Source organism: Lacerta agilis, chromosome 1 (assembly GCF_009819535.1).
Source record: "Lacerta agilis isolate rLacAgi1 chromosome 1, rLacAgi1.pri, whole genome shotgun sequence".
NCBI lineage: Eukaryota > Metazoa > Chordata > Lepidosauria > Squamata > Lacertidae > Lacerta > Lacerta agilis.
In genome coordinates, this window is record NC_046312.1 from 80,930,380 (window position 1) to 80,943,092 (window position 12,713).

The 12,713-nt window shown below is 40.9% G+C and overlaps 3 protein-coding genes across 3 annotated transcripts; all 3 read left to right on the plus strand.

Annotated features, from left to right (window-relative positions):
- The first annotated feature begins 4,208 nt into the window (after positions 1-4,208).
- On the plus strand, positions 4,209-5,144 carry LOC117061089 (olfactory receptor 1020-like). Its single transcript, XM_033173774.1, has one exon. The coding sequence runs from the start codon at positions 4,209-4,211 to the stop codon at positions 5,142-5,144; it is 936 nt and encodes a 311-aa protein (XP_033029665.1).
- Positions 5,145-7,595: 2,451 nt separating this feature from the next.
- On the plus strand, positions 7,596-8,534 carry LOC117052058 (olfactory receptor 1019-like). Its single transcript, XM_033158788.1, has one exon. The coding sequence runs from the start codon at positions 7,596-7,598 to the stop codon at positions 8,532-8,534; it is 939 nt and encodes a 312-aa protein (XP_033014679.1).
- Positions 8,535-11,777: 3,243 nt separating this feature from the next.
- On the plus strand, positions 11,778-12,713 carry LOC117052069 (olfactory receptor 1019-like). The gene has a single exon (XM_033158798.1). The coding sequence runs from the start codon at positions 11,778-11,780 to the stop codon at positions 12,711-12,713; it is 936 nt and encodes a 311-aa protein (XP_033014689.1).

Consider the following 12,713-nt stretch of genomic DNA (forward strand, 5'->3'; position numbering starts at 1 on the left):
TCCTTTCAGCTCCTTTCATTCTACTAGACTCTCCAGGATATCTCCTTGGGACTCATGAGAAAGATACCCTTATCCCTTAATATCCCAAATTCATCTTTTTTTTCTCTGTGGAAGAGAGCCACCTGATGATACCATCACATCAGGAAGTCTGTTCTGTATGATATAGGAATCAGTAAAGCGAGATGAGCGCCACAACCCCAGAGTCATTCACAACTGGACTTAACTGTCAGGGATCCTTTACCTTTTTTTAAACTGCCAAACCTTACAAAGTTGTGATGATTGCTACGAGACAGGCGGAAACCACATGGCTGGTGCCAATTTGCCAAGTGGAAAAATTCCCACCTGCCCCCCTCAACAGGTGACCAACTGAGGTCCATAGCAAGGCCAAGATGGCGAATGCATGAAAAAGGGGCTGGAGGGTGGGAGATTCGAGGAAGCGGGAAGCAAGAAGCAAGAACCCCCAGCCACGTGGCTGTTTAAATAACACAATCCATCCCCCCTGGCTGACCAGATTGGTTGGCCGAGAGCATGACATGGCCAGGACTCCCTGTGACGCGGGCAGCATTGCCACGCCCCCTGCTGTACACGGGGAGAGCACATGGCCTGCCTGCAACCCTAGCCATCTACTAGTTTGATGCTGAATAAGTGCATCTTACTTCCTCCGCCACCTCCACCCAGTTTCTGGTAAAGAGCAGAGTTCCCAGTAAAGACTGGAGGGTCAGTATTTACATGGGGACAGCCATGTTCCCCCTATCAATACAGTTCCTCCTGAGAGAGATGACGTGCCATCAAGTCCCCTCATTCCCAGGGGGACTTGCACTATTTCATTCAAAGTGTGTGATGGAAAGAAGCCCAATGTATTAACTTCACTCGTGGAATTAGAAATAATAATAATAATAATAATAATAATAATAATAATAATAATAATAAGTATACCACCGTTCATCAGAGGATGATAGGATGGTTTACAATATAAAAACACAAAACACATAGTAACAAAACAAAACAATAAATCTCCTACATAGTTTAAAAGGCCATATATTGATTAATTAGCCAAAGGCCAACATACCAAATATGCTGGTATTATTAGGTTGGCCTCATTGCTCATTATTTGTGGGATAAGATACAATGCAGCTGCTGCTGAATCTACTGCATTGTGAGTATTGCACTAGCAGAAATAGTGCACCAATAAGCAAAGAGTAAATGACTTCTATCTGGAAGCTTACATTAAAGTGACATGGAGTAGATTAATGATTGAAAACATGTACTGAATACTGAAATGAGTGGCATGGGGACAGTTTTGTTTTAAACCAACTGTGGAAATAAACTCCCAGTTTGCAGGTCCTCAGGTGATGACTATGCAAAGAGGTCATACTGAATATTTTAATGATACGGGTTTCTCTCCTGAGAATTTCAGCAATTCTGTTTCTAGCTCAATACCAAACCAGTTATAAAGCGAGAAATTCTATCCACATTTCCTTGCTTTTTAAGCTTTGGGAATGACATTTTGTGATTCACAGGTAAGAGTTCTTAGACTATTTCTTCTTATTATAGTTGACTCATGAAATATTGGCAAAAAAAAAAAGTTCTCTGGCAATCAGAAGTATAAGCAGCTAAATTGTCTGGCAGCTAAACAAGTTTTCAGTAGCCACCAAAGATGGGTAGGGTTTGAAAGCCCTTTTGTGATGCTGCGTTACAAATCTCTTGCAGGTTTCCTAGGAATCTACGTAGCCAAGGCTGATCTTCAGAAACGTTGAGTGAGGTACAAACATCACATAGATTCATCCATTTATTATCATCCCTTTATTAATCTAGAAGTTTATTAATCCTTTTGGCATTGCCAAACTCCAACCCATGCAAAATCACTTTAAAGTCAAGTGGATCATTATTGGTACATTATCTTTTTAATCATCCATTTATAATATCTCCTTATTTATCTATATTTGTTGTGACCCAGCAAACACTAAGGACTGCCTGGGTGCTGCAGAGCTATTTATTTCTTTATTGCCAGAGAGCAGCCTTGGCAATAAATGGGGAGAGGCTTTTCACAGGTGGGAGAGGAGAAGCCATTCTGGGACTCACAGCCACAATCCTTTTGTTGTTGTTCAGTCGTTCAGTCGTGTCCGACTCTTCATGACCCCATGGACCAGAGCACGCCAGGCACGCCTATCCTTCACTGCCTCTCACAGTTTGGCCAAACTCATGTTTGTAGCTTCGAGAACACTGTCCAACCATCTCATCCTCTGCCGTCCCCTTCTCCTTGTGCCCTCCATCTTTCCCAACATCAGGGTCTTTTCCAGGGAGTCTTCTCTTCTCATGAGGTGGCCAAAGTACTGGAGCCTCAACTTCAGGATCTGTCCTTCCAGTGAGCACTCAGGGCTGATTTCTTTAAGAATGGATAGGTTTGATCTTCTTGCAGTCCATGGGACTCTCAAGAGTTTCCTCCAGCACCATAATTCAAAAGCATCAATTCTTCGGCGATCAGCCTTCTTTATGGTCTAGCCACAATCCTAGCTTTCTTCAAAAAAAAGTGCTGGATGCAACCAGTGCAGAAATATTTTGAAAGGCTAGATTATCCACATTGCCCAGCTGCAATGGTGCAACAGGTTCTGACAGGCATCTTATAGTTGCACTGTAAAATTTGGGAGCATGGAATTTACTCTGATGTGACTGTGTTTAAGGATTGCAGTCTTAAATTCATAGAATAAAATAATTTTTAATACCTACTTTTTGATGTGTAAAAGAATATTGGTAAATGGATGGAAAAGATGCATCACTGGACATTAATGATGTTGTGAGCACTAGCCAATAGGTGCCCATTATTCATCCATAAGTACATCCCACAAAATACAGGCACAATAGATTGCACTTCTACATGTGGTGGGGGTGAGAGAATTTCAAAATGCCAGCAATTCAGTTTTAGCAACTTTTGTACAAAAGAGAGAGACAAAGAGATACAGAAAGAGACAGAGAAAGACTTCAGTCCTCCCACAAGGCAGGACGTTGCTGTAGAAATTACAGTTAGAATGCATGTTGTCAGGCCTACTTGAGTGCTTAGGCCTATTATATCTAAATATATGTTCTGATGTCAAACTAATTTGCTACTCAAAATAGTCTACCTGAATTCTACACAAATAAAGGTGGGAGAGGAAAAGGTAGGAAACAAAGACATTTTAAGTTATTCCTTTCAAAACTGGTGGTAAGAATGCTAACCCCCTCATTCAATGCTGTAGGTAGAGAACTCAGTTGAAAACTCCATTGTACCCAGTGCTTTTTTTCCTCTTTAAAAATGTTTAGGGGTACTCTCATTTTCCTACTCATATTGAAATATTGCCCCTCAAAGAGGGCAAACTTAGAATCACAAAATCTTTAAGGGTATGTGTACCCCTGCATCCCCCCTAACCCCCCCCCCAGAAAAAGGCACTGATTATACCTCTTTTTTCATTAATGAATTTTTATTCTGGTTATTTAAAGCAAAGTTGGTAGACTTGACACTGCTCTAGAAAATGTCAGACTAAGGATTTCTCAACCTCTCTTTACATGAAAGGATGGAGGCTGCTTTTCCAAGCAATCCAGTCATTATGAGACTGGTGTTCCCCCCAAATAAAGGTTGCTTCAGTGAATTTTCTCATTCATTTCACATCAATGTCTAGTGAACAAGTTCATCAAAGCAGAAACCGTGTTATTGTTTCTGACAAAACAATATAATAATAATAATAATAATAATAATAATAATAATAATAATAATAATAATAATAATAATAATAAGAGACTCTTCTCAGTGTCCCACATAGGATGGGACAAAAGAGAAGGTATTCCCAGTGGCTGCACCCAGGTTAGGGAACCCTGGAATCATTTTATTTTTGTGATGTTTTTAAAAAAGTGGCCCTGTCCCTGTTTTGCAATTGTTTGATGTTGTATTGTGAAATTGTAATGTTTCATTATGTACCAGTTCAATCACCTCACTCTTCAGGAGAGGGCCTCCTGCAGATTCCATCTTACTGGAAAGTCCATACCATATGACATAGGAATCAGGCTTTTAGTGTCGTGGTACCTACCCTTTTGAACTTCCTCCTATTACACATCAAGCAGGGCTCATCTCTATTGCCTTTCACAATATGAGGGATGTAGAAAAGCAAAGATGCTGTTTACCTTGATTGTCACATTATGCTAATAATTATTTTTAATCCCATTATAGAGGAATAATAATGAAGCAAAATCACACTTCTGTAATGGAATTCATCCTTGTAGGATTCATGGACCACCCTGACCTCCAAGTCCCACTATTCATCTTGTTCCTGGTTATCTATGTAGCCACACTGGTAGGCAACCTTGGGATAATCATAGTAACCAGTGTGGATGCTCGGCTCCACACTCCAATGTACTTTTTCCTGAGAAACCTCTCCATTATCGATATTGGTTATTCAACTGCCATTGCCCCCAAGTTGCTGACAACCTTTGTGGCAGAGAAGACAACCATTTCTTTCAAGGGATGCACAGTGCAGTTTTTCTTTTTTTGTCTGTTTGTGACCACTGAAGGCTGCCTTCTTGCTGTGATGGCGTATGATCGCTTCACAGCCATCTGCAACCCACTGCTCTATTTTGCTGTTATGTCAAAGAAGTTGTGTGCCATATTGGTGGTAGTTGCATATAGTTGTGGCTTGGCAAGTTCAACTATCCATACTATTTTCATATTCAATTTGTCCTTCTGCAGTTCAAATCTCATTAATCATTTTTTCTGTGATGTTCCTCCTATACTCCAGTTGTCCTGTTCAGACACCCATGTCACTCGGACTGTGCATTTTGTTTTATCCACTATAATTGCACTGACAACTTTTCTCATTGTCTTGGTCTCCTACATTGCCATAGTTTTTGCTATCATGCGGATCCACTCTGCCCAGGGCAGATACAAAGCCTTCTCCACCTGTGCTTCCCACTTGACCACAGTCACTATCTTCTTTGGAACCATCATCTTCATGTACATACGGCCTGGCTCCAGTTTCCCAAAGGATCAGGACAAAATAGTTTCTGTGTTCTATACTCTCGTGACATCCTTGCTCAACCCTCTCATCTACAGCCTAAGGAACAAAGATGTGAAAGATGCTGCATGCAGGATAGTAGGCAAGGTGGCATTTCTGAAGTAGCCACTCTGCAACTGCTCATTGCCACAGCACTGATTCAGGCTCATCCTGCCTCCACCATCATTGCCATAAGGGCACAAATTCCCCCTGTCCAGTTACCCCACAGCAGTGGCCAATGGTTCCTACAAGCAATCCACTTTTCCTGTTACTGTTGATGCTACCTGTAAGACTTGTGACTTGTTAGGGACTTGTTTTGAGCCAGTGATGTTCAGTTAAATTCTTTGTGTTTGGGCATCTGTGTGTGAACTATGAAAAGCCATTGTAGGTTCATCACACACACATGGCTCTTGGGATGAAATACACTGACCTTTTTTAAAAAATGAGTTCTCTGTTGGTCATGTTCTCCATTTATTCTGAAAGTTTTGATCCATGGCCTTGGGTGGTACTGGATTCCTACCCACCCCGAGCCTCACACCTGTTTATAACATATGTTTAACTCACTTTGATGCTTTGTCAGCAGAGGCTTGCGCAATGGGACTCCCCCCTCCCTTCTCCTCCCACAGGCCCCCTAAATATGTTCTGGAGTTCTCTCAGCCCTCTGGAGCAGATTTGGGGAGTCCACAGGAAATGCACAACAGGAGGAGTGGGGGGGAAGTCTCATTGTGCAAGTCAAAATCCATGCACTAATGAGACATGCTAGTTGGATACCACCCATTGTTACGTTTCCAAATGTGTTGAGATTTCCCCCCCCCTCCAAAAGCTTCCGGAATTAGTCCATTCTAGTTCTGCAATTTCGAATTCTTGTTGGCTTTGTGTTTTTAGCATTGCTTTATGATTTGTATTCTGTTTGATATTCTGTTTTTGTACACCACTCGTGTATTCTTGGAATGTAGACTGGTTAAATAAATAAATAAACCCAAGGAGTGATGTGAAACTGGTGCTCTAGATCTGAGACAACATATTACTTTGTAGTCATCTACTATTCCCTAGTTTCAATCCCAGCTATATCTTACTTAGAAAGTCCCATGGGGTCTATGTCCCTAGTTTCCAAGGAATCATATATAAACACATCTTGCTAATTCGCACAGTAATACGCTTGTAGTCATGAAATGACATTTCTTTCCACTGGTAAGAGTTACCAGCTTGGCTAATAAAGCTGAAATGGATGCCATCATCATTTTTTCTGCATTTTTGTTATGTCGGTAAGAAATATTGCATTCAATTGGACTAACTCTTTAAAAGCCTTTCATTTTGACATTTGCAGCAAACTGACACAAAATCAGGGGGGGAGTCAAAAGAAAGAACCTGTGCCCAGTTGTATTTGCTTAAACATAATAGAATATGGAGTATTATGCTCAGAAGTAAATCTAATTGAGTTCAGCCATATATACTCCCCCTAATAACTGCAGCCTTAATTACTGAAGCTTGTTTTATTGTCCGAGATTCAAGAACAGCAAACTGGGGTGCAGGTGGTATGGATAGAAGCTGCTGCAAAAGATATTGGAAGCAAATCTTTCTAGGAAGCAGAGTTGAGCTGGTTGTTTCTGAGTACTATGCTTACATGAGAAATGAATGGGCTTCACTTGAGGATTTCTGATTTCATGAGTGTGTGCCTATCTGATGCCACCCAACTGCCATGTATATTCCAGAAGGCTGTCTACCAAGTAATGTGCATCTCACTTGGAAAAAATGCTTCTCATACATGCACCATCCAGGAGTCCTTTACCTTTACATCATGTGTTGATTATGACCTAATGACTCATGCCTAAGCTCAACAATGGCTATCATTTAAAACAATTTGGTGGGATTCAATGAACAAATCCCATGAACAGGAGCCCATTTGATGACTTCCAATTTCACAATGGGGGTTTCTCCCTCTCCTACCCTATAGCCCTGGTAAGGAGAACCCCTAAACTGCACACAGTGGGAGAAGGGGATGGAACATCCTGTCTAGCAAGCTGATGTACATGTCATGACAGAACATTCAGAAGAACCCAGCACTTAATTCCTCCCATTGTGCTTCAAGTCATGGAAGGTGATATTTTAAAAGATTGTTGTGGTTTCTGATCCCTTCTGCAATTTTCATACAAGTCATCACTTCATTGTGCATTAATTAGCCCCAATGCTTGTAAAGATAATCATAACTAGGGGTAGATGAGAATTTGGTTTGGGTTTTAATGAGAAACCACCCAGTTTGCACTTTTCAAACCAATATGATAACCCAAATCTTTCGACCAAGTCTACACTTCTCTGAATTTTGTGATGCAGTTCTCCCACCAAATAATATGTACAAAAATGCATATATACATTACTGAAAATAACAAAATGAACTGAATTGGGTGAAATCACTTGCCAATATGTGTATATTAACTGAAACTGCACACAAAAATGTGTTTATTGAAAGAAATTCACACTAAAATGCTGGCACATTTTCATGAGAATTTTTAAGACTAAATAAAACTACTTGTTTTTTATTTCCTTTTTGCTTTACCTCCTAGGGAAACTATGGGATAAATGATGGCGTGCACAAATCAAACCATGGTGACTGAATTCATCCTTCTAGGCTTTATGGAATATCCAGAGCTGTGGGCCCTTCTCTTCCTGCTTTTCCTCTTAATCTACATTGTCACAGTGTCGGGAAATCTTGGCATCATCATCCTAGCCACCCTTGATGCAAACCTGCACACTCCCATGTACTTTTTCCTCAGCAACCTGTCCTTGGTTGACGTTGGCTATTCCACCACTATCGCTCCCAGGTTGCTGATGACCTTTCTGGAGAGCAATAATGCTATTGCATTCACAGAGTGTACCGTGCAATTCTTCTTTATGTGTTTATTTATCACAGTTGAAACTTGTCTTCTAGCTATTATGGCTTATGATCGCTTCACTGCCATTTGCTACCCATTACTCTATTTTGTTGCCATGTCTAAAAAGCTCTGTCTGGTGTTAGTAACAGGTGCATATATTTGTGGCTTTGTGAATTCAGCTATTCAGACTTCATTGATATTTAGCCTGTCCTTCTGCACCTCAAATGTTATCAATCATTTCTTTTGTGACGTTCCTCCCATCCTGAAACTTTCCTGTTCAAGCACAGAAGTGGCTAACACGGTGCATTTCATCTTTTCGACTGCAATAGTCACGACCACTTTGTTAATTATCCTCATCTCCTATATCTACATAATTTTTGCCATCCTGCGGATTCGCTCTGCTCAGGGCAGACACAAAGCTTTTTCCACCTGTGCCTCCCACCTCACGTCTGTAACAATCTTCTATGGGACCATCATCTTTATGTATCTGAGGCCCAATTCCAGTGTCTCAAAGGATGAAGATAAAATTGTTTCAGTGTTCTATACCCTTGTGATCCCAATGCTAAATCCATTCATCTACAGTCTGAGAAATAAAGATGTGAAGAATGCTTTCCTAAGGATGAATGGAAAGATCTCATTAAATTAAGTCAGTTATTGTTCAAGATGAGTTTGACTAACCAAGAAAATGTGTATTTGTTCTATTTGTGTGTGTGTGTAATTGTCCTGGTGGGTTGCTTTTTTGCCCATTCCACACTTAATACTCAGTAGGTGGCCTTAATAGTACCTAGCATGGTTGGCTAACACCTGTCTGTCTTGGGAGATAATGGATGAGTTTGTCCTCAGGGGTGAAGTCAAACCTTTGGAGAGTTACAGTAGGCGGTTGGACATTAGGGAAGCCCTGATATTGGGCAGAGGGCAGGTTGTAGCCTCTGCCTCCCCTCCTTGGTTAAGGGTATTTGGTTAAAGGGATCCGGGGGAGCAGCCTATAATGGATGCCCTGATGGGGACTAGGGTCATATCACTCCTCTAACAGGGATCCCCCAGGGGGATCCCCTATTTGATGTAAGTCATAGGCCCGCTCCTCATGGTGGTCTACCATTAGATGCATTCCCAGCAGATGGGCTGGAGTGATTTAAACTGGCTTTACCCAATGTTTATGAAAAATCACTCACATCTGTAACTAATAAAAGTGGTGGCCTATTCGATCCACAAACCATATATACTGTTCCCTGTCTATTTATTCACCCCTAGGGAGCTGCGGGTCCAGGGGTCTTGGCACACAATTACAGCACCTGCTGAGGCTGAGACTGATACAAGAGAGACAGGTTTTGTTGCATCTGGGGTGGATGAAGGCATCTAATTTTGCTGCTACAGATGCACCATGGCATTTCTTCTTTCTGCATTCCTCCCACTGCTCTTTCCTCCTTTGTTCACTGCTGTGGATACATGATCTGAATGTCTCAAGGCACTGTGGTTGTCTGCCAGGAATTCCCACATGGTGGGGTCAATGTTGCCAGCCTTCATGTCACATGTGCAGAAATCTTTTGTAATGCAGAGCTAGTCTTCCAATTGGCCTGTTTTGTTTCCTGCTGAATGTTACCTTCTTTTATTTATTTAAAAATTTATACTTCACATTTTAAATATAAATCAACGTCATCATGGTTTGCAGAGAATTATAAAACTGTTAAAAGATAATGAAAACAGTTCAGACTACTAAAATGATGGTTAGCACTCAATTTCAGCAATCAGTTAAAACCAACAGAGGGGCCAAATAAAATTAGTATAAAAACTAGGCAAACCTGACTAAAACACAGTAGAATAAATGGATTGGCTGCTAATCTGAAGTTTAAAAGGTGGGACGCTGGTGTTTCTCTCTGGAGAGATTATGCTACAACCTGGGTGCCACATTAGAAAGGGTCCTGTCTTGCATCCCAATCAATTAGGCTTCCGGATATGAGACACATATTGGAAGCCTCTGAAGTTGAGCATAGTCAATGCACAGGATTGTGTTTCTTTGCCACCAACGGCATTGGGCAATATTGCAATCTCATCTTGTTACCATCCTGCTCAGAGATTACTAAGAAAGTTGAGGAGGGAGCTTCCTAGCTTCATCCCAGCTGGAGCCAGCTCCAAAGCTGAAGCAGAGACTCTCTAAGGAGTCTCCTCTCCTCTCCAACTTAACTCCCATTTCTTCAAAATATTTCATAGAATCTCCAAGGGGGGTTACATCTTTCCCTCCCCATTAACCTCAGTCTCCAGGGTGAGAGCAGGTGAAGGAAAACAACTGGGCTGGTCTCAAGAGGAGGAGGAAGGTTTTTTGAGTGTTCATGCACACCTGGCATGAGATGCAGGGCTGTAAATGAAGGAGAGTGCATTGGAGAACTGGAGTGGTAGGAGCCTAGGACTGCTGCCTTTGCCATCTACAACATCTCCTGGATGCCCTGTGGAGCCTGGAGTGCTGAGAGACAGGAGTGGAGGCTGGAGAGTCTGCAATGGAGGAGGTGTTATTTATTTTCATTTCAAGTGGAGACCAAAGGGGTCATTTCAAGAAGAAGTGGATAGGGTAGAGAGGGGACGGGGGGCTGCATCAGAGGCTGAATAAAAAAGAAAGGAGTGGTGGAAGGCGGGGAGTATGTTTAAGAAAAATGGATTAGTTTTTAAAACTAAAATCAGGATTGAAGATAGAGCTACTGTATATTGATTCACAAAGGGGGCTTCAAGTAGCCCAGTTGTATCTTTTTTTCCTCCCAACACCTGTGCTTTTTAAACTCAGTGCTTGGGTAATAAATTGTGTTGGTGTGTAATGAAGAAATTTAGAAATGTCTGCTTTTGGTGTGAAAATAGATCCTTGCAGTTTTTACTTTGGTGGGCTATAATTCCCATCACATTCCATGTCTCAAAGGCAGACTTTGAGGAATATTTTTATGTGTGTTTCAGTTTAAAGCAGTGGCTTGTTACAAGTGCTTTAGTTGAAGGGCAGTACTTGGAAAATCCTATTTTGATATCCAGTGCAGTCTTCCAGTTGTTAAAAACACTGACAGAGAAAGTTCCAGTATTTTCCCTTTAAATATATTTAGTAAAAATAGATGTCACTGGAGACAGACTATTCCAGCCAGGAGCATTTGTTGTTCCAATTACCACTAAAAATTTCATTCATGGTTTCAGCCAACAGGAGACTGAATCACTATGACATACTAACATGCAGACACTCTTCGTGTATAGAGGGAGTAAAGAATGTCAGGACTGCGACATTCAGGACTGTGACAGGTGTGGTCTTCATGTAACTCTGTGTCCATAGGATATTCCCAAGGTAACACTTCCTCACTAGACTATGCCTTTCATTAGCCTACCCTCCTCAAGTACTTTTGCCTCCCTGGAATGTGATATTGAATTCTCCCACTGAGCTTGAGGTCATGGGAGGTGATAGGAGGAATTGGTCCCTGATTTTTGAGTGGATTTTTAAGGTCAACTAGCAGTGGAGGTTAAATTGAATTTTCTTTGCATTTCATTGAAAATGACTTAATTTGTACTTCTTGAACCAGTATGCAAACCAAGATTCAGCTATCCTTAGTGGACTTCCCAGATTTTTATGATGCCACGTTCTAAAAAGAACATTAGGTACAAAAATGCATATATTAGTGAAAATAGCATTCAAAACTGGATTACATTATGGAAAATCACTTCAAAAAAATTGACATATTAGTCAAAATTAGTCACCTTGGGGTAAATCCATTGCAAAAAATGTCCATATCAGTCAAAATAGAATAGAAAAATGTACTTATTAGAATAAATTTACACTAAACTGCTAGGATATGTTCACGAGGATTAAAAATATATACTTGTTTCACCATTTCATTTTCTTCCTCTTAGGTAAACTTTTGAGTAAATAATGGAATACACAAATCACAGCATTGTGACTGAATTCATCCTTCTGGGCTTCATGGAACATCCAGAGTTGTGGTCCATTCTCTTCCTGGCATTTATCTTGATCTACATTGTCACAGTCTCAGGAAATATTGGCATCATCATCCTAGCCGCTCTTGTTGCAAACCTTCATACCCCAATGTACTTTTTCCTCAGCAACCTTTCCTTGGTTGACATTGGCTATTCCACTACTATCGCTCCCAGGTTGCTGATGACATTTCTACAAAAGAATAGCACTATTCCATTCACAGAGTGTACCGTGCAATTCTTCTTTTTCTGTATGTTTGCCACAGTTGAAACTTGCCTTCTAGCTGTTATGGCTTATGATCGCTTTACTGCCATTTGCAACCCATTACTCTATTTTGTTGCCATGTCTAAAAAGCTGTGTATGGTGTTAGTAACAGGTGCATATATTTGTGGATTTGTTAATTCAGCTGTTCAGACTTCATTGATATTTAGCCTGTCCTTCTGCAACTCAAATGCTATCAGTCACTTCTTTTGTGACATCCCCCCCATCCTGAAACTTTCCTGTTCAAGCACTGAAGTAGCGAACACTGTACACTTTATCTTATGTACTGTGATAGTTTTGGCCACTTTGTTGATTATCCTCATCTCCTATATCTATATAATTTTTGCAGTCCTGCAGATTCGCTCTGCCCAGGGCAGACAGAAAGCTTTTTCCACCTGTGCCTCCCATCTCACGTCTGTCACAATCTTCTATGGAACCATAATCTTTATGTATATGAGGCCCAATTCCAGTGTCTCAACAGATGAAGATAAAATTGTTTCAGTGTTCTATACCCTTGTGATCCCGATGCTAAATCCATTGATTTACAGCTTGAGAAATAAGGATGTGAAGGACGCTTTCATAAGGATGAGAGGGAAGATTTCATTAAATTAA

What these genes read in the sequence shown, in the direction of transcription:
- LOC117061089 (XM_033173774.1), top strand. Translation starts at nt 4,209, where the DNA reads ATGAAGCAAAATCACACTTCTGTAATGGAATTCATCCTTGTAGGATTC.
- LOC117052058 (XM_033158788.1), top strand. Translation starts at nt 7,596, where the DNA reads ATGATGGCGTGCACAAATCAAACCATGGTGACTGAATTCATCCTTCTA.
- LOC117052069 (XM_033158798.1), top strand. Translation starts at nt 11,778, where the DNA reads ATGGAATACACAAATCACAGCATTGTGACTGAATTCATCCTTCTGGGC.